General features: G+C 47.5%; 1 protein-coding gene and 1 long non-coding RNA gene across 2 annotated transcripts in view; one reads left to right on the forward strand and one right to left on the reverse strand.

Annotated features, from left to right (window-relative positions):
- The window catches only part of MERTK (MER proto-oncogene, tyrosine kinase), a 91,198-nt gene that overhangs the window by 41,037 nt on the left and 27,688 nt on the right, over positions 1-22,473 (reverse strand). The window contains exons 4-6 of the mRNA XM_029071151.2: positions 21,059-21,232; positions 10,115-10,201; positions 4,427-4,542 (exon numbers count right to left, since the gene is read on the reverse strand). Of these exons, the coding sequence (XP_028926984.1) occupies positions 4,427-4,542; positions 10,115-10,201; positions 21,059-21,232 (377 nt within the window). The remainder of the gene's footprint in view (positions 1-4,426; positions 4,543-10,114; positions 10,202-21,058; positions 21,233-22,473) is intronic.
- On the forward strand, positions 3,857-12,266 carry LOC114813833. The gene is made up of 3 exons (XR_003761593.1): positions 3,857-4,370; positions 7,886-7,998; positions 11,860-12,266. It is a non-coding gene; the product is annotated as an uncharacterized LOC114813833 (long non-coding RNA).

Below are 22,473 nucleotides of genomic sequence, written 5' to 3' on the forward strand. Positions count from 1 at the left end.
CGCTCAATAAATACGATTGAATGACTAAATGAATACTACCAAGACCAAACCCCAGTGGGGAGCTGTATTCTCTGAGTCTGATTTGAGGCTCTGTCCCATGGCTTATTCTGAGATTACAAGCAACTTTCCTCGACGTCCCCATCTGCTAAATGGTACGAGTGACTGTTTCCACCTTCCTGGGTGGTCCCGAGGCGAGGGTTTACTCTGTCACCATTTCAATTAAAGGTATTTATTGAGCGCTTGCCTGGACTCAGCTCTTGGGAGGTTACATTATACCAGAATTGGGTGGCGCCATCCCTGCCCACAAGTAGTTTACAGTGTACAGCCTCTACTTGGATCTTTTGGAACCAGATTTGAAAGGAAAACAGCAAGAGCCTTCTCCTTCTGTTTCATCCACAGGATATTTCCCAGTCCTTTTCCTCAATCAATTAATCAGTCATTCAGTCAGTCAACTGTACTTTTTGAACACTTACTATGTACTAGATTAAGCCCTTGGGAGAAACAGACACATTCCCTGCCCACAAGGAGTTTACAGTCTAGAGGGGGAGATGGCCATTAATAGAAATAAATTACGGATATGAACATAAGTGCTGTGGGGCTGGGAGGAGGGAATGAATAAAGGGAGTAAGTCAGGGCAACGCGTCGCATATGGGACATGGACCGTGTCCAAACTGATTAGCTTGTGTCTAGCCCAGCGCTTAGAACAGTGCCTGGCACATAGTAAGCGTATAACAAATGCCATTAAAAAAAATAATAACCCAGTCCCATGTCCTATCCACTAGGCTGCTTCTCAACAGACTAGACTTGGGTTCTAATCATGACTCCCCCACTTGCCTATTGAATGACCTTGAGCAGGTCACTTACCTCTTCTGTGTCTTAAATTCCTCAGGGACCAAATGGAGATTAAATGATCTGTTCTGCCTCCTGCTTAGACTGTGAGTCCCTTGAGGGAACTGGACTGTTTATACTTGGATCTACCACGGCGCTCAGTACATAGCAAGCGCTTAACTAATATCGGCATTATGATTATTCTAATCAGCAATCAGAGCCACCAGGACACACATGCTTTGGATTCCCATTGCCCTCCATATAATAATGATAACTATTATAATAATAATAATTACAGTACTTGTTAAGTACTTGCCAAGGGCTGTCCTAAGCACTGGGGTAGATACAGGTAATCTGGTTGGACACATTCCCTGTCCCACATGGGGCTCACACTCGTATCCCCTTTTTACAGATGAGGTAAGTGAGGCCCAGAGAAGTGAAGGGCACGCCCAAGGTCACGCAGCAAGCATTTGGCAGAGCCAGGACTAGAACCCAGGTCCTTCTGGCTGCCAAGCCCGTGCTCTATCCACTCAGCCACGCCACTTCTGCATATTAGGCAGGGTAAAGCAATCCGGATCACCATTCCGGAAGGTAGACTTGAGGGTTTCTTCCAAGGGGGACTTTCCTTGTATCTCCTCTCGGGCGCAGAAGATGGGGTGAGGGTTGGGGTCGGATTAATCTGGCGGGGCGACCCTGGGCCCCCCAGCCTGGCCCTCGGAAAAAACAAAAGCAAGTGCATTCTCCCACTCCTGGGAAACCCCTCGGGGAATTCTTTTTCTGTTTTCCTTCTTTAGAGGCGGCACCTACTTCTGGGTGACCCAGCCCCAGAAGCTAAATCAGAGGGAACCCCTCCGGTCCCTCCGCTCCCTTTTCCGGAGGCTGTAGGTCACCGGGCCGGGGGTCAGGCTCCCGGGGGCCGAGGGCAGCTCCGGAATCATCCCCCTGCCCACGGGGTCTGTGGTGGGGCGTGGACATGGGGAGTTCAAAACAGAGGCAGAGGATGCAGTTCCTGGACGGGCCTCCTAAGCTGGTCAGGGGAAAGGCTGGGGGCACGACAGAGGAAACTGGCGGGTGTGACCCACCCAACATGTTTGTTTGAATATCGTCCAGAAGCTCATTATTAATGTTTGGAGCCCAGGAGGGCAGTGACTCAGCGCCACAAAACTTTCAAAAATGCACAGTTCCCCGAGCAAGCCGAGACCCTTCGACATCAGCGGAGCCGGGATTAGAACCCAGGTCCTCCGACTCCCAGGACCGGGCTCTTTATTTCTATTGAAGTCCGTCTCCCCCTCTAGACTGTAAGCTCTTTGCGGGCAGGGAATGTGTCAGTTATTTTGTTATATGGTACTCTCCCAAACAGTACAGCGCTCTGCACACAGTAATCACTTGATAAATACAATCAACTGACAACTTGTTCCTTTTTTTGACTTGCTCCCTTTATTCATCTCCCATCCCAGCCCCACAGCAGTTACGTACATATATCTGTAATTTATTTATTTATATTAATGTCTATCTCCCCCTCTAGACCTTAAGCTCGTTGTGTCTGTTATACTGTACTCTCTCAAACACTCAGTACAGTGCTCAGCACACATTTAGGGCTCAATAAATATGATTGACTGACTGATTTTCACTAGGCCACTTCGGTTCTCTAGGTACTTCTGTACACATCCTTGTACCCGGCCATTTTCCCTATCTACAATCGATTTTAATGTTTACCTCCCCCCTAGACTGTAGGCTTTTTTATAGTATTTATTAAGTGCTTACTATGTGCCAGACACTAGGGTAGTTACAAGATGATAGAGTTGAACACAGTCCCTGTCCCCCATAGGGCTCACAGTCTTAATCCCCATTTTACAGATGAGGGAGCTGAGGCACAGAGAAGTGAAGTGACTTGCTTAAGGTCACACAGCAGACAAGGAGAGTAGAACCCAGGTCCCCTGACTCCCAGGTCTGTACTCTTTCCACTAAACCACACTGCTTCTTCTTTTAGGCAAGAGTTGCACCTGCGAGCTATATTATTCTGCACTTCTCCAAGCACTCAGTACAGTGTTCTGTGCACAGTAAGCACTCAATCAATCAATGGTATTTATTGAACGCTATATGCAGAGCATTTTACCAAGCGCTGGGGAGAGTACAATACAACAGAGTTAGCGGACAAGTTCCCTGATCTCAATGAGCTTAGGATCTAGAGCTGGGTTTTCAGTCAATAAATACCACGGATTGATTGACAACAGACTCTTCTGTCAGGGGCCGGGTCGAATGTCACTGGGTCACTCAGGCAGGGCCCAGGGGAAGGGCTCGATGAGGGGGTGGAGGAGGGATCTGGGGGTCTGCAGCAGAGTTGTCTCCCCCCACCCCAGAAGGGGCCATCAATGGCTTGGGAGCTCCCATGTGATTTCAAGAGATTTGGTCCCTATCCTGTCAGGCCCAGCTCACCTCAGCCATTTTGTTGGTCACCTGCCTGCCACCCAAAATGCCCAGAAAAGAGAACGGCATGTGCTTTAAGGGCCCGGACGTAGGTCCGTTCCAACCTGGACTCCCAGAAATCCCATCAGCAGAGGAGTCACACCTGCTTATGGGACAGGGGAATTCCGGCGTCACCCTCTCCAAACCAGCATTCACCCTCACCCTCCCAATGCCCAACAAAGCACATATCTGCACCCCATTATTCATCTAGGCTTCCCCTTCACACAGAGCGGGACTGTTTCAGCCTGGCAGGGCAGGGCAGGGAGAGGGGGAGGGGTTTTGCTCAGTGGTTAGAGCAACCCTTAATGAGTGCTGTTCCTTTTCCCTAAATACTCCCTTTCTTCCCTTCCACGCTCCCCACTCCAAAGTGTCCTGCCCTGATTCAAAATGAAGTCAGGCAAGAATTAGGACGCCTGGTTCTTGAAATAATTAGGACGCCTGGTTCTTGAAATCCAGAGGAAAGCTAGGGTTGCTAGGATGTGTGTTTGACACCTTTCCAACCAAACTCTCTCTTTGGGTGGATTAACGGGGGAAAGGAAGAGGGAGGAAGGAAGGGAACCAAGGTTAAGCAGAAACACAAATTCAGGCTCGTCCAGCAAAACCCTCCAAAGGACCCACCACACCGGGACTCCCATCAGACCCTGTCGCAGCCCGGGGAAGGCCTCGACCGGCTGTAGCCGTGCGAACCATCTACGCTCCCCTTACTCCCAGTCTCCGGGGCCCAGATGCATGAGAATGACGCCGCCTCCGCCTCCTCCGGGCCACTGGGACTGCCATCAGCCCCTGCTCCAGTCTGGAAAGGAGTCGACCAACGATAGCGTGAGGGCTTCTCAACTTTTAAAACGTCGACCCCATCACCACAGGAACCACAGCTGTGACTTCCGATCCTGAAAAGACTGCTGCTCCTTTCATGCTTGTCGCCGTCCTTGTCTTCTAGATTTTTGGTCTCTTTTCTTATGTATGGGTTGCCGACTTCTCCCTGCTCTCCCGTTCTTAGACCGTGAGGCTCTTGGCGGGGGTCAGGGATCGTGTCTGTGAATTTCTTTTCCAGTAACTAGTACAGCGCTTTGAACACGGTAAGTGCTTAATAAATGCTATTAATACAACTACTTACAACTACCGACTAGCTTACCTGAACTCTGCACACATTGAAAGGGGAATAGCCATCAAAGCCTGGAGTCCAGGAGACCAGAATGCTATGGGCCGTCCTGTTTTGGACCCGGACTGCAGTCGGTGCTGAGGGAATGGCTAAGAGAAAACAAGGAAACAAACGTCATTTTCTTTTTTATTATTATAATTATTATGTTTACAATGGTATTTGATAAGCACCTACTATATGCCAGGCTCTGTACTAAGCACTGGAATAGACACTCTCCCAAGTGCTTAGTATAGTGCTTTGCACACAGTAAGCGCTCAACAAAGGCGATTGAACGAATGAATTGGATTGGACACAGTCCCCGTCCCACATGGGACTCAGAGTCTAAATCTCCATTTTACAGATAACTGATGCTCAGAGAAGTCATTTGCCCAAGGTCCCACAAGTGGCAGAAAAGTGGGATTAGAACCCAGGTCCTTTTGACTCCCAGGATTGTGCTCTAGCCTTTAGGTCATGTTGCTTCTCTTTAAAGAAGCAGAAATGTGGTGGGAAGACAGGGCCCGGGGGGGGGGGGGGGGGTGTCGGATTTGTCCTCTTCTGTCCCCCTGCTGCCGACGCTGTCCCGACCCCCTGCCCTCTCCCTCACTCCAGCTGAAGGGGGAGAAGAGGCAGCGGGTAAGAACCACAGACCCTTCTCTAGATTTTCCTAGAGTCAACCCGGTCCCCCAAACGGTGTGATCTAGTGGATAGAGCACGGGCTTGGGAGCCGGAAGAATCTCCGTTCCATCTGTCAACTGTGCGACCTTGAGCAAGTCACTTCGCTTCTCTGGGTTTCGACTACTTCATCTGTAAATGGGGATTAAGGCTGTGAGCCCCGGGTGAGACATGGACTGTGTCCAATCTGATTCGCTGGTATCTCCCTCACTGCTTAAAACAGTGCTTGACACATAGTGAGCGCTTAAGAAATGCCATCATTATTATCACACTTGGGAATTACAAAAAGCGTGTGTGACTTTACCCCTCACCCGTGGTGAGCGGCTTATTCATTCAACTGTGTGTACTGAGCGCTGACTGTGTGCAGAGCACTAAACTAAGCACTTAGGAGAGTACAATACAACAATAAACAGACACATTCCCTGCCCACAGTGAGCTTACATTCTAGAAGGGGAGAGACAGACATTAATATATTGAAAAAATACAGCTATGTACATAAGTGCTGTGGATCTGGGACGGGGGCGAAGAACAAAGGGAGCGAGTCAGGGTGATGCAGAAGGGAGTGGGAGAAGAGGAAAGGGGGGGCTTGGTCAGGGCAGGCCTCCTGGAGGAGATGGGCTTTCAATAAGGCTTTGAAGGGAGAGGAGAGTAGCTGTCTGTCGGATTTGAGGAGGTTTAGGCTGGTTGGCAGCAGGGGAGGGGGGTGGCTATTGGCGAGGCTGCTGGGTAGCCACATCCTTGGCATTCAAAGCAGCAATGGCTTTCGATGGTCAGATCCAGCTGGCCACGAAGCCGAGGGGAGAGATGGAGCAGGGGGCGGGTCCGGCCTCCAATCAGTCATTCAAATGATGCTGAGGGCTGAGCGCTGTACTAAGCGCTTGGGAGAATACAATATAAAAAGACACATTCCCTGCCCACAACCAGCTTACAGTCTGGAGGAGAAGACAGGTAATTCGAGAGCCAGGGAGAAGCCCCTGTGAGAGAGGGGAGGGAGGGAGAGGGGCTTGTTAACAATAATGATACTGATAATAATCATGATAATAATTTTGACGTTTGCAAAGAGCTTACTGTAGGCTAGGCACACTGAAAGGATGTGTGGCCTAGTGGAAAGAGCAGGGACCTGGGACTCAGAGGACATGGGTTCTAATCCTGACTCCATGACTTCCCTAGGCTGTGAGCTCGTTATGGGTGGGGATCGGACCTGCTAATTCTGTTGCATTGTACTTTCCCAAGCTCTTGGTATGTTCTCTGAACACAGTAAGTGCTCAATAAATATGATCGACCGACTGACTGACTCAATGAATGAATACTATTGGTTGGTTGACTGTCTGTTGTGTGGCCTCAGCCAAGTCGCTTCGATTCTCTGTGCCTCAGTTACCTAATCTGTAAAATGGGGATGAAGACTATTGGTGCCAGGGACTGTGTCCAACCTGATTATCTTGTATTTACTCCAGTGCCCAGCACAGTGCCTGGCACATAAGTAAACACTTTAAAAAAATACCATTTTTTAAAAACAACAATAATAATGTTGGTATTTGTTAAGCGCTTACTATGTGCAGAGCACTGTTCTAAGCGCTGGGGTAGACACAGGGGAATCGGGTTGTCCCACGTGGGGCTCACAGTCTTAATCCCCATTTTACAGATGAGGTAACTGAGGCACAGACAAGTTAAGTGACTTGCCCAAAGTCACACAGCTGACAAGTGGCAGAGCTGGGATTTGAACTCATGACCTCTGACTCCAAAGCCCGTGCTTTTTCCACTGAGCCACGCTGCTTCTCTAACAATACTTTGTGGTGGATTAGAGTCAATACAAGCAGACTGGATGCAGTGCCAGTCCAACGTGAGGTTCCCAGTCTGAGGGGGAGAGCAAACAGCTGCTGAATCCCCAGTTTACAGGTGAGGAAACGGGAATGGAGGAGTCAAGGACTTGCCCGAGGTCACCCAGCAACAGGTGGAGGAGCCGGTAGCTACTGTTCCTCAGACCTCCCATCCCCCAGAGCCCTCCAAGCCCACCCAACCCTGCTGGAGGGCTGAATCACGCCGAACATGTGCAAAGGGAGCAAGCAAAGGCCGGAAACCAAACCCCACCATTCCCTGGCCCTCACTGCTGGACCCCCGGCCACCTGATCACCGCTCTACCTATCGCAGCACGACCTCTGGAAGACCCCTGCCTACCTTATGGATGCTTTATCCCTGACTCACTTCCACCCTTGGACTTCAGGAATTCCCATCATTTCCTCTGGAAACTGTGAGAGTGCATTTCGGCCCAGAGAACTAACACGGCCTTTCCGGCAGCCACTTTCAGTTTGATACTTCCGATTCAAAGGAGCCGTCGGGAAAACTCCCTTCGGCCGCCACGACCCACTTGGCCTGCTGAAGCGATCAATACCGTACCCTCATTCTTCACGTCCTTCATTTCCTATCCTCCTAATCCATCGATCGGTCCTACTTATTGAGCGCTTACTGTGGGCAGAGCACTTTATTAAGCACTTGGGAGACTACCACACCACAGAGTCGGTAGACACGTTCCCTGCCCCCAGATGAGTTTATCGTCTAGAGGGGGAGATAAACATTACTATAAATAAATTATGAATGTGTACGTAAGTGCCAAAGGGCGGAGGGAGTGGAGAAAAAGAGTTGCAAATCCAAGTGCAAGGGTGAAGCAGAAGGGAATGGGAGACAGGGAAATGAAGGTTTATTCAATTTTTAAAACCCAATTCTTCTTCTCGTACCCCTAGAGGCCCTACTAAAGTTGCTTCTGCTTATTTTCTTATGAAATAGATCACCTCAAAGATCGAGAATACCGACTTCAATACAAAATGCATTTTTCAAAATCGCAACTGCTGGAATCCATTGTAAGAATCCCCCCGTCTGCAGGGAACACTCAGTTGAAGGTGGGCATTTCTACTGTTCTATCAGCCTCCTCACTACACTGGCCTCCTTATTTTCAGGCTCTCCTCTCTCCACTCTATACTTCACTCTGGTGTTTGGCTCATTCCTCATCCTGCACACATCTTTTCGTTCTTCCTAAACCTCCAATAATTGCCCATCCTTCTCCGCATCAAGTGGAAACTCCTGACCCGTGGCTTTGAAGCTCCCCCGTCAACTCTCTCCCTCCTATTTATCAACTCCCTTCTCCCATTACACCCCAGCTTGTACTCTTCTTCGCTCCCAAGCTCATTAGAGAATCGGCATGGTGCAGCGGATAGAGCACAGGGCTGAGAGTCAGAAGGTTGTGGGTTCTTATCCCGGCTCTGCTCTGTGACCCCGGGCAAGTCACTTCATTTCTTTGGGCCTCAGTTACCTCATCTATCAAATGGGGATTGAGTCTGTGAGCCGCAGTATAGGACAGGGACTGTGTCCAACCCGATTTTCTTGTATCCACCCCAGCGCTAAATACAGTGCCTGGAACACAGTAAGGGCTTAACAAATGCCACAGTTATTATATTATTGTGCTTCATTCTCAAGGCTCCCATCTCTGGTCGCCTGCTCTCCCTAGAAGCATCACTGCCTATGGAAAGAGTCTGGTCCTCGGAGTTAGAGGATCTGGGTTCTAATCCCATCACTACTTGCCCACTGTGTGACCCTTGGAGAGACACATAACCTCTCTGGGCCTCAGTTACCTCATCTGTAAAATGTGATTTAACTGTTCTCCCTCCCCTACCCATGGACTATAAGTCCTATGTGGGACAGGGACTGTGTCTGATTTGATTATTTTGTATCAATCCCAGCACTCAGTATAGACCTTGGCATATAATAAGTGCTTAACGAACACTACCATGATCCCTGTTCATCGACTTGGAACAACTTTCTCTTTCAAATCCTCCAGAACACAGCTCTCCCCATCTTCAAAGACCTGCTGAAATGTCAACTCCTCCTCCAGGATGCATTACCCAATACTGTCTTCCACTCACTTCATATCCTCTTATTAATAGTATTATTATTAATAACAATAATCATAACAATTGTGGGTTTTGTAAAGCGCTTACTATGTGCCAAGCACTGTACTAAGTGCTTTGGTGGGTACAGGATAATCAAGTCCCACATGGCATGCTCAGTCTAAGTAGGGAGGAGAACTGGTGTTAACATACCATCTTGCAAACGAAGAAATTGAGGTCCAGAGAAGTGAAATGACTTGCCCAAGGTCAAAGAGCAGACAAGTGGCAGAGTCGGAATTAGAACCCAGGTCCTCTGGCTCCCGGGCCCACGCTCTTTCCAATAGGCTGTGCTGCTTCTCTTACCTGCCACTTCAAAACTTTTATACTAACAGTCACCCATAGATGTACATTTCGATTACCATATCGATTTATATATTTTACTCTTTATGTATGTTGGTATTTGTTAAGCGCTTACTATGTGCAGAGCATTGTTCTAAGCGCTGGGGTAGAGACAGGGTAATCAGGTTGTCCCACGTGAGGCTCACAGTCTTAATCCCCATTTTACAGATGAGGTAACTGAGGCACAGAGAAGTTAAGTGACTTGCCCATTTACACACCATTAGATTGTTGGTAAGAGATGTTTACCAACTGGGTTGTAATTTACTCTCCCAAGAGCTAAGTACAATGCCCTGAACACAGTAAATGCTCAGTAAATACCACTGGTTGATTGTTTATTCACCGATCCAACTTTCCCTTCACTTTTTCCTATCGGAAAATTATTTTCGGGCCGTCTCCCCCATTAGTTTGCAAGCTCCTTGAGGGCAGAGACTGTATCTTTCACCTCTATTTTTTTTTGGATGTTATTTGTTAAGTACTTACTATATGCCCAGCACTGTACTGAGTGCTGGGGTAGATACAAGAAAAGCAGGTTGGACACAGTCCCGGTCCCACCCAGGGCTCACACGCTTAATCCCCATTTTATAGATGAGGTAACTGAGACACAGAGAAGTAAAGTGACTTGCCCAAGGTGACACAGTGAGCAAATGGCAGAAGCTATGTAATACGACTGCATAAGGCGTCGACGAGGAACGAGGGTTAGGAAGAAGTCGGACAGTGTCATCGTATTACTTACCTTTAATATTGATCTGTCCTGCCTTTGACACAGTCAGTCCTTTATCATTGTGAGCTTCGCAACTGAACACGGCCGATTCAGCAAGACCTGCAACACAGGGAAACCCCGTGCGTATTGTCAATGTGGAGGAAACAGGGTCAGTTTTTTTCCAAAACAAATCATTTTCAACTCCCAGCCCCTTCTTGTTTCAGTATAAAAAAGAAAAATGGACAATACTCATTTCTTGTCCGCTGAGGTGCTTTCTTTGCTAAGATCCTTAGCACGCGCATTCATGCAGTGTGGCTTAATGGATAGAGTACGGGCCTGGGAGTCAGAGGACCTGGGTTCTAATACTGACTCCGCCATGTGTCTGCAGTGTGACCTCGGGCAGGTCACTTAACTTCTCTGCCTCAGTTACCTCACCTGTAAAATGGGGATAAGAGTGTAAGCCCTTGGGTGGGACGGGGACTGTGTCCAACCTGATTAACTTGTATCTTCCCCAGGGATTAGAAAAGTGCTTGGCACATAGTAAGGGCTTAACAAGTACCATCATCATCATCATTATTATTATTATTATTATTATTATTATATGCATAAGTTCATTTACTTATTTAGCAATACCTTTAATTATTCATTCATTCAATCGTATTTATTGAGTACTTACTGTGTGCAGAACACTGTACTAAGGCTTGGAAAGTACAATTGGTCAACAGATAGAGACAATCCCTACCCAACAGTGGGCTCACAGTCTAGAAGGGGGAGACAGACAACCAAAGAAAACAAGTGGACAGGCATCATTAGCATCAAAATAAATAGAATTTATAGACATATACACATCATTAATAAAATAAATAGAATAATAAATATGTACAAACATACACAAGCGCTGTGGGGCGGGGAAGGGGGTAGAGCAGAGGGAGGGAGTCGGGGCGATGGGGAGGGGAGGAGGAACAGAGGAAAAGAGGGGCTCAGTCTGGGAAGGCCTCCTGGAGGAGGTGAGCTCTCTGTAGGGCTCTGAAAGGGGGAAGAGAGTTAGTTTGGTGGGTGTGAGGAGGGAGGGCATTGCAGGCCAGAGGTAGGATGGGGCCAGGGGTCGATGACAGGACAGGCAGGAACGAGGCACAGTGAGGTGAGCGGCGGCAGAGGAGCGGAGTCTGTGGGCTGGGATGGAGGAGGAGAGACGGGAGGTGAGGTAGGAGGGGGCCAGGGGATGGAGAGTTTTGAAGCCAATAGTGAGGAGTTTTTGTTTCATGAAAGGTTGGTAGGCAACCACTGGAGGTTTCTGAGGAGGGGAGTGACATGCCCACAGCGTGTCTGCAGAAAGATAATCCGGGCAGTGGAATGAAGTCTACGTGGCTCACTGGAAAGAGCACGGGCTTTGGAGTCAGAGGTCATGGGTTCGAACCCCGGCTCGGCCACTTGTCAGCTGTGTGACTTTGGGCAAGTCACTTAACTTCTCGGTGCTTCAGTTACCTCATCTGTAAAATGGGGATTAAGACTGTGAGCCCCACGTGGGACAACCTGATTCCCCTGTGTCTACCCCAGCGCTTAGAACAGTGCTCGGCACATAGTAAGCGCTTAACAAATACCACCATTATTATTATTATTATTAAGTCTAGACTGAAGTGGGGGGAGACAGGAGGTTGGGAGATCAGAAAGGAGGCTGACGTGGTAATCCAGTCAGGATAGCATGAGAGATTGTACCAACAAGGTAGTGGTTTGGATGGAGAAGGAAGTGTGTCTGAACTGCTTTGTTTTCTTTCCAGCTCTCACTATCTGGACATCATTTTTGTTCATCTCTCCCTTTAGACTGTAAATTCACTGAGAGCAAGGATGGTACTCAGTGCTCAATTTCTAACTCAAACCCTGTGTGACCTCACCCTGCATGTCTGCATCAACACATGAAGGAGGAGAACAGCATCATAGAGCTAAAGGAGGAGGTCGAAAGTCAGAGAGGAGAAAGAACAGGAGGGTCTGATCAACCGAGAGCAGCAGCTAGAAAATCCGACCCTGGGCACGATCTCGTTAGGCAAACCCCGAAACACGTGGAAAATGCTAAAGGTGTCCTCGGCTTCATTTTCATGGGAGTACGGAAGGAGCCAGAGACGGGCAATTAATGTCCCTTTAATTTGGGCTTAAAAGAGGAGTATAATAAATGACTACCAAGGCATGATGAGGTCTCTCTGGCCGGGTTTGTTTGGTGGTTTGAGGAGTTTTTTTGTTTTTAATAGTGTTTGTTGTACACTTACTGTGTAAGGCCTGGAATGCCCTCCCTTCTTATATCAGACAGATAATTATTCTCTCCCACCTCCAAAGCCTTATTGAAGGCACATCTCCTCCAAGAGAACTTCCCTGATTAGCCCTCTATTATTTTTCATCTACTTCCTTCTGCATCCCCCTCACTTGCTCCCTTTATTCATCCCCTCTCCCAGCCCCTTGGCACTTATTTACCTTACTGTCATTTATTTATTTCTATTAATGTCCACCTCCCCCTCTCAACTGTAAGCTCTCTGTGGGTGGGGAATGAATCTGTTTAATGTTGCATTGTACTCTCCCACGCTCTTAGTACAGTGCTTTGCACACGATAAGTGCTCAATAAATACTACTGAAGGAATGAATATGTGTCAAGCACTGTTCTAAGCACTGGGGTAGGTCCAAGTTATTACAAGTTACTACCGACATTCAGTGGGTCATGTCTCACTGGGAGAGCGGAGACGTGGGAGGAGAATTCATGGCTGGGAAACAAAGAAGCAGAGAGCTGTTTCCCCTCAAAACTGTAAGTTCATTGTGGGCAGGAAATGAGCCTGTTTATTGTTATACTGTGCTCTCCCGAGTGCTTAGTATAGTGCTCTGCACACTGTAAGCGCTCAATAAAAATGATTGAATGAATGAATGGGAGAGTGGGGAACAGGACCATGGATGTGGACGGTAAAGTGTGGGAACAAACTTAACACCTCATCTTCCTCTCCCTCAAAACTCTGTTTCCCCCCCGTGATTTTCCCATTACTGTAGACAGAACCACCATCCTCCCTGTCTCAATCAGTCGCACTTATTGAGTGCTTACTGTGTGCAGAACACTGTACTAAGCACTTGGGAGAGTACAACAGTCCAGAATTGGTAGATACATACCCTGCCCACACCTAGCTTACAGTCTCACATGCCTGTAACCTTGGTGTTATATATAGCCAAATTAACTTATTGTATCAGAGAGGTTTCACGGGAGGGCAGCCGCTTACTTTTTTTTAATGGAATTTGTTCAGCGCTTACTATGAGCCAAATACTGTACTGAACAATGGGGTAACTTCAAGGAAATCAGGGCGGGCACAGTCCCTGCCCTAAATGGGACTCACACTAAGTAAGAGGACGAACGGGTACTGAATCGCCATTTTACAGGTGAGGAAACTGAAGGCCTGAAAAGTGAAGTGACTTGCCCAAGATTGTACAGCAGGCAAGGAGCAGAACCTGGATTAGAACCCAGGTCCTCTGACTCCCAGGTCCTTGCTCTTTCCATTAGGCCACACTGGCTTTCCATCTGAAGTAAAATGGACATGTCCCTCCCTCCCACTGAAAACTTTCCTCTTTCTTTGTCCTCACATCATGGCTTTTACATCGTTTCCCCGTTTCCCTATTACTTACCTACCCTGAACCTTCCCTCACACCCTCTGAAGCAACTGCCATAAAGGCGGCTAGTATTGTAAAGTTGAAAATCAGCCTTATAAAGTCGAAACGTGTGAACTGCACAGTGAAAAGCCTAAAACTGCAGAACGGCCTGTTGAATTAGTAATATGGGAAACTGTTTTCTGGGAAACAGAAAATCACTTCTATTGTTCGTAAAGGAGGCCCCATACAATGAGAGAGAACCACAGCCGGCTGCTGTTCGGTCACCAGATTCACGAAAACCCCGATAGGTCACCCTGCAAGTCCTCATGAAGACAAGAGCAAGCATTTAATGCAAGATTACAGATTCTTCTCGGGGACCCGATAGGAGGGAATCTAACTTTTGACAAACAGCACCATTCAACTTCAGCCACAAAGGTGCCACCCAGATTTCTCTTTCGACATTTGAGATTTTTAAAAAGGAGACAGTGTCAGAGTTCACAGTCTTAGAACCTCTGATGGCTATTTTTGTTCTGTAACAGGATGTCTCCCGAAAAGGACAGCCCAACCAGAGTTGCTGAGGGAAGTTAAATCTTGTTATTCAGAATGGAACTGGATGGGAGTTGAGCAATCCGGTAAATAAATCAGATAAGTGTTCCTTGTTTTTGCTTAATAGAAACCTAACAATGGAAACCGGCTCTAGAGCAGAATAGTTTTGTTTGCAGCTGGGAGGCTTTCTAACCAAGTCGATTGAAAAAAAAAAAGGAAACCATGTAGGAAAAAGAAGGGAAGTCTTAGGAAAGTTTTGAAATATTCAAAGGTGGGGAAAGGGGGAGGGTTTTATTTAATCTAATATCTGTGTCAAAGATCCTTGCTAAATTCTCATCTCTGAGGAGCAAAACAGTAAGGCACCTGACCACAGAGTTTGGAGGGGAATGAATGTCTTCAGAAAGACCAATAATAATAGTATTTTTTAAGCGCTTACTATGTTCCAAGCACGGTTCTAAGCGCTGGAGTAGATGCAAGGTAACCAGGTTGTCCCACGTGGGGCTCACACTCTTCATCCCCATTTTACAGATGAGGTAACCGAGGCTCAGAGAAGCGGCTTGCCCAAGGTCACACGGCAGACAAGTGGCGGAGCCGGGATTAGAACCCATGTCCTCTGACTCCCAAGTCCGTGCTCTTCCCACTAAGCCACGCTGCTTCTCTAAGTAGCAAGGAATCATTCACTCATTCAATCGGATTTATTGAGCGCTTACTGTGTGCAGAGCAATGTTCTAAGAGGTTGGGAGAGCACACGAGACCAATAAAGAGACACGTTCCCTGCCCACAGCGAGATGACAGTCAAGAATCGGAATGACTTGATGGAGCCCAACTCCCTGGGAAGTGTCGGGACCGGAATAACAGTTCTCATGATGCAGTTTCTTGGAGACACCTTTCCTGCATCAGTGCCTCATGAGAGCCTTCATAAAAGACTATCATATCGTAGGGAAGCAGCATGGCCTAGTGGATAACGCACGGGCCTAGGAGTCGGAAGGACCTGGGTTCTAATCCTGGCTCTGCCACTTCTCCGCTGACTCGCCAGACATCGTGGTTGACGGGAGTCGTAGTCTGGCCAGGCTCAGGACCCTTCAGAACCCAGACCCAAGAGCCTTGAAGGTTGGTCAGATACCATTGGCTAAGCAGCGTGGCTCAGTGGAAAGAGCCCGGGCTTGGGAGTCAGAGGCCATGGGTTCGAATCCCGGCTCTGCCACTTGTCAGCTGGGTGACTGTGGGCAAGCCACTTCACTTCTCTGGGCCTCAGTTCCCTCATCTGGAAAATGGGGATGAAGACTGTGAGCCTCACGTGGGACAAGCTGATGACCCTGAATCTACCCCAGCGCTTAGAACAGTGCTCTGCAACAAATACCAATATTATCATTATTATTACCTTCAAGGGGGACTCTGGAGGACTCAGAGGGAAAGGCAGGAAGGAAAGAAATAACCCTTATGCGACTCCCCTTCAAAGCCTTATTGAAGACACATCTCTTCCAAGAGGCCTTTCGTAAGCCCTCATTTCCTCTTCTCCCACTCCCTTCTGCGTCACCCTGATTTGCTACTTTTATTCGCCACTTCCCCCTCAGCCCCACAGCACTTATGTCCAGATCTGTAATGTATTTATATTATTGTCTCTCCTCCCGTCTAGACTGTGAGCTCACTGTAGGCTGGGAATGGGCATACCAACCCTGGGGAGAAGCAGCATGGCCTAGTGACAAAAGCACGGGTCTGGGAGTCGGGAGGACCCGGGTTCTAATCCCAGCTCTGCCACTCGTCTGCTGTGTGACCTTGGACAAGTCACTTCACTCCTCTGGCCCTCAGTTACCTCATCTGTAAAATGGGGATGAAGCCCCATGTGGGACAGAGGCTGTGTCCAACCCGCTTTGCTTGCATCCACCCCAGAGCTTAGCACAATGCCTGGCGCATAGTGAGCACTCAACAAATGCCACGGATTTGATTGTAATTATGAATTTAAGAGCGTAAATAGAGGAAACATTTTCAGCTTTGACTTTGATCCTGGGTCTACTCCCCATAAGTGACCCTGTCTACCTCTATAGACTCTGAGGTCGTTGTGGGCAGGGAATGTCACTGTTTACTGTTGTATTGTGGTTTCCCAAGTGCTTAGTACAGTGCTCTGCACACAGTAAACACTTAATAAATACGACTGAATGAATGGAAAACTGTCCAGCTTGTCCTTCTATCAGCAGTCCCTCGGAAGCTTGACCAGTGACAACGGTAGGTTCTTCAAAGCACAGTGGCTTCAGAGTGGCTGTTTGTCAGGGTAGGAAATACTGCAATGAGTCAGGGGGGAAAAAAAATCAGAATACGAAAGACTCTTCTGCCAGCAGTTATACTGCATTCGCCCAAACACTTAGTACTGTGCTCTGCGCACAGGAAGCACTCAATAAATACAACTGACTGGCTGATTGAAAAGAAGAGCCTTATTTGGGGTAAAGGAACAGGGAAAGCTATCCAAGTGGTGGTGAAAACATAATTCACCCCCTTGCCTCTATACTGTAAACTCGCTATGGGCAGGGAACGTTTCTGCTAATTCTGCCTTTCCCAAGCACTTAGTGCTCCGCAACTGCTCAATAAAAATCAATTATTGATTGTGTTATAATCTGATCAAAGCTGTGGATCTCCAAAGTGAGGAGGACAAGGCAAGCATGGATGTCACAAAACCATATATATTCTAGAACCCCATTTGGAGGCAAGATAATAATGATAATAAAATAATAGTAATTTGGGTTTTTAAGCACTTACTATGTGCTAAGTCCTGGGGTAGGTACAACCCAATCAGGCTGTGCCCCACAGGGGACTCACGGTTTGAGAGGGAAGGAGAACAGGTATTTCAACCCCATTTCACAGAGGAAAAAACTGAGGCACAGAGACATTAAGAGGATTGCCCAAGGTCCCACAGCAAGCAAATGGCGGAGCCAACATTAGAACTAAGGTCCTTGTATTCCCAGATCTCTTTTCATTATGCAACCTGTCATTTCTCTCACAAATCTGCTTTGAGTTTCAGTTTTCTTTTCCCCCTCAGATGACTCGAGCTGATGGGTGCTCATGAGCAGGGAAGGGACCAAAGTGCGGGCTGGGAAAAGTTAGATTTTGGGGAATTCCCAGATTAGCAGTAGTAGTAATAGTAGTGATTAGGCACTTACTATGTGCAGAGCACTGTACTAAGCACTCGGAGAGAATACCCAGATGAGAATAATAATAATAATGTTGGTATTTGTTAAGCGCTTACTATGTGCCGAGCACTGTTCTAAGCGCTGGGGGAGACACAGGGGAATCAGGTTGTCCCACGTGGGGCTCACAGTCTTCATCCCCATTTTACAGACGAGGGAACTGAGGCCCAGACAAGTGAAGTGACTTGCCCACAGTCACACAGCTGACAAGTGGCAGAGCTGGGAGTCGAACTCATGAGCCCTGACTCCAAAGCCCGTGCTCTTTCCACTGAGCCACGCTGCTTCTCAATTAGACATTATCCTTGTCCTTTGGGGGGCTTTCAATCTAAGAAGTCCTTTAATCACTTTCAAGCCTTTTAATCACCATTTAACATATTGAATCATTTCTTCTGGGGAATCACTTTAAAGCAAGACATCCTAATGCGTTGGAGAAGATTTCTCAAGAGAGACTTAGCCTCCAGCCTCCCTTTCAATGGGCTTGAAATGATTCAACCCCCACTAACTGAGGGAGCTTAAATAAAATCTCAACTCACCAAATTAAAATGATTTCTATGGAGCTAGCCTGAGAAGTTTATAAACTTCCTGTTTCACATGTGTCATCCACATCGGCTGGTGTATCTTCCTTTATCAGCATCCTCTCCTCGGGGAGATGTGGAAGGGCAGAGTTCAAAGTCAGTGCTAATGATGTGCTTCACTGGTTTGGAAAGTGTGGGGCCCTCTCGAGAGCAAGTTTCTTGTGTCTAAAAGAAGACATTACCAAATACAGAGCTCTGCTCATTCCCTTGTTTGAGGAATCAATGAGTCAATGGTATTCACTGAGCACTTTCTAAGTGCGGCATCCCATACGGAGCGGCTGAGGAAGTACGATAGAGTAAGAAACCGAGGGCAGGGTTACTTTCTGCAGAGTCTAATTGTCAGCGCATCATTTCGCCACAGAATCACGAGGCTCCAGGGAAGTTTTGCTTGTAACTCGCTTCCCTTACAGCTAGGTTTGGGGCTGAATAAAAGTTCAGGCCTCTTTTCCTCACACTGAACGTTGTTTCTTTTCACATATAAACTTCCATTATAATAGTAATAGTTGTGGTATTTGTTAAGCGCTTACTATGTGCCAGGCACTGTACGAAACGCTGCGGTGGATACAAGTTTAGCGGGTTGGACGTGTTCCGTGTCCCACATGGGGTTCACAGTCTTAACCCCCATTTTAGAGAAGAGGTAAATGAGGCCCAGAGAAGTCAAGTGATTTGGCCAAGGTCCAAGAGCAGACGTGTGGCGGAACTGGGATTAGAACCCAGGTCCTTCTGACTCCCAGGACCCTCCTTTATAACAAATACCCTGAAAAATGAAACAAAATAAGTGACGCAGCAAGAGGAGCTGGATCCTCCAGGCAAGAGGAGGAAAAGTCTATTGGGAAAGCCAAGTCTCACAGCCGCAGCCCAAAATATCCACTATAGGCCAGGGGCAACCAGCAGTGACCAGGTGGAAGAGTCATGGGGATCAATCAATCAATCAAACATGCATACTTTTCAATCAATCAATGGTCAATCAATTGATCATTCCCATTTCTCAATGATATTTACTGAGCGCTTACTACGTGCAGAGCATGCTACCAAGCAATTGGGAGAGTACAATCCAACAGAACTAGGAGTCACATTCCCTGCCCATAATGAGCTTACAGTCTAGAGGAATTTAGGCACTAATTTTGCGCAGAGCACTGTACTAAGCACTTGCATGTGGGTAACCCGCCTGGGAAGTGAAGTTGAGCCCAGAAAGGCTGTGTTAATGCTGGAGGTGACCCTCTAGACTGTAAGTTGGTCGTGGGCGGGGAACGTGACCGGCTACTCTGTTGTCCTGGACTCTGCCAAGCGCTTAGGACAGCATTCCGCACACAGTACGTGCTCAATAAATACCACTGATGAGGACGAGGTCATCGCCGACTCGGCAGAAGGTTAAGGGGCGAGAGAGTGGAGGGGGTGTGCGATGATACTTCTCGGCTTCACCCCCAAGAGAAGGAGGGTAGATTAGGGAGAAGCGGTGTCTAGTATTGGTGCACAGAACCTATGACCTTCTACTCCCAGGCCTGTGCTCTATCCACTAGGCCATTCTGCTCCCCCTGTAGCCTGAGTCACCTGGACCGGACACAGTCCCGACCACGAGATGAGGGGAGGGAGGACGGAGAGGAGGAAGCATTTCTTGGACTCCCAAGTGCTCGGTACAGTGCTCTGCACATAATAAGTGCTCAGCAAATACCACTGTTTGATGGATTGATTAATGAGGATTAAATCCTCCTCCCTCCAATTTAAGAACTGTGAGCCTCAATTGGGACAGGGATTGGGTCCCAACTGATCAACATGTATCTAGCCCAGCACTTAGAATAGTGCTTGACACATAGTAAGTGCTTAGAAGCAGTGTAGCCTAGGGGATAGGACATGGGTCTGGGAGTCAAAAGGAACTGGGTTCTAATTCCGGCTCTGCCATGTACCTGCTGTCTGATCTTGGGCAAGTCACTTCACTTCCTCTGTGCCTCGGTTACCTCATTGGCAAAATGGCGATTAAGACTGAGGCCTATGTGGGACAGGGACAGTGTCCAGCTTGATTCAACGGGTATCTACTCCAGCACTTAGAACAGTGCTTGACACATAGTAAGTGCTAGAAACAGTGCAGCCTAGCAGATAGAGCATGGCCCTGGGAATCAGAAGGAACTGGGTTCTAATCCCGGCTCTGCCACGTATCTGCTGTGTGACCTTGGGCAAGTCACTTAACTTCTCTATGTGTCAGTTCTTTCATCTGCAAAATGAGGATTCAAATCTGTTCTCCTTCCTACCTAGACTGTGAGCCCCATGTGGGACCTGATTATCTTCATTCATTCATTCAATAGTATTTATTGAGCGCTTACTATGTGCAGAGCACTGTACTAAGCACTTGGAATGTACAAATCGGTAACAGAGACAGTCCCTGCCCTTTGACGGGCTTACAGTCTAATCGGGGGAGACGGACAGACAAAACGATAGCAATAAATAGAATCAAGGGGATGAACATCTCATTAAAACAATAGCAAATAAATAGAATCAAGGTGATGTACATCTCATTAGCAAAATAAATAGGATAATGAAGATATATACAATTGAGCGGACGAGTACAGTGCTGAGGGGAGGGGAAGGGAGAGGGGGAGGAGCAGAGGGAAAGGGGGGAAATATCTTGTATCTATCCCAGCGCTTAGGACAGTGCTTGGCACACAGTAATACCACAAATTACCACACAAATTATGGCACAAATACCACAATTATTATCACTGATAATAATAATAAAAACAAATACCATTTTAAAAAGTTCTTAGCCTCAAGACTCCTAAAGCAATCCACCAGAAAAGAGTGTGGTTCTGATGCCAAGAGAGGCAGCCAGGAGCTCAGAAGGGACAGACAGGAGGATGGAGAGACTGAGCAAAAAAGGTATTCTGAAGAGAAGGAAGTGGAGATTGGCATCTAGATGTGAAGGGGAAGTGGGAAAAGGATCGTCGTGGGGAGAAAGAAGCCTTAAATGGGGGAAGGGAGCGAATGTGTTGAAGTTAGAGGCTCCAGAGATCCCAGGCAGGAAGTTTTTGTGGGTGCTGGGGGTCCTGGGACAATGTTATCAACTTGCTTACCTGCAACAGTTAGTGTGGAAGGAGATTTCTCCTGCTCCTTGTCCACTCGCATGCTATTTCTAATCCAGTAGATCTTGACGGGCTCAGGAGGACCCACGGCGTGACAGGTGAGGTTGAAGATGGTATTTCTGCTCACATTCAAGCTCCCAGGGTGCCGAATGAAGTGAGGCAGTCCTACCGAGGAGAATAAGAATGGCACTTGGGACATCAGTGCAATCATCTTTCCCTCAGCCCTCTGGGTAAGATGCAGAAAACAGTTTAACAATCAATCGTATTTACTGAGCGTTTATTGTGTGCAGAACACTCTGTTAAGCGCTTGAAGTCCTGAGGACCGCCACTTTAAAGAATATACATAGAAATGTCTGTAATTTTAAAATTCGTAATAATGTCTCTCTCCTCCTCTAGACTGTTAGCTTGTTGTGGGCAGGGAATGTGTCCTTTATTGTTGTATTGTATTCTCTCAAGCATTGAGTGCTAAATTCAATCGAATTTACTGAGCGCTTAACTGTGTACAGAGCACTGTACTAAGCACTTGGGAGAGTACGATACAATAATAATGATAATAATAATAATGTTGGTATTTATTAAGTGCTTACTATGTGCCGAGCACTGTTCTAAGCGCTGGGGTAGGCACAGGGGAATCAGGTTGTCCCACGTGAGGCTCACAGTCTTAATCCTCATTTTGCAGATGAGGTAACTGAGGCACCGAGAAGTTAAGTGACTTGCCCGAAGTCACACAGCTGACAAGTGGCCGAGCCGGGGTTTGAACCCATGACCTCTGACTCCAAAGCCCGTGCTCTTTCCACTGAGCCACGCTGCTTCTCTGCAATAATAAGCAGACACATTCCCTGTCCACAAGAGCTAGTGCTCTGGACACGGTAAGTGCTCAATAAATACAACAGACGGACTGACTGGGACCACTTCCTGTTGGTCTGAGAAAGCTTTTTGGGGTTTTTTTAATGGTAGTTCTTACTACGCCAAGTACTTTTCTAAGTGCTGCTGTAGATACAAGGTTATCAGGTTGGACACCGTCTCTGTCCCACATGGGACTCAAAGTCTAGGTAGGAGGAAGTAGGATTTAACGCCCATTTTACAGATGAGGAAGCTGAGGCTCAGAGAAGTTAAGCGACTTGCCCGTGGTCACCCAGCTGACGAGTGGCAGATCCGGGATTAGAACCCAGGTCCTCTGACTCCCATTCTCTATTCATTAGGCCACGTTGCTTCTCTGAAAGCAAAGTCACTTCTGTATCCACTCAAAATTCCCCTGAAGATTCCTAAACTGCTTTAAAAACTCATCCAAAGGGGCTTTACTGGCAGATGAACAAAACACAAATAAAACCGGTTTTGTAAGTCAGACCGCTCTACCTACCGCAGAGTCACTGAGCTCCTCATCAGTGCCCTGAGCAGTCAGGCTC

The sequence above is a fragment of the Ornithorhynchus anatinus genome, chromosome 1 (genome assembly GCF_004115215.2).
Source record: "Ornithorhynchus anatinus isolate Pmale09 chromosome 1, mOrnAna1.pri.v4, whole genome shotgun sequence".
NCBI lineage: Eukaryota > Metazoa > Chordata > Mammalia > Monotremata > Ornithorhynchidae > Ornithorhynchus > Ornithorhynchus anatinus.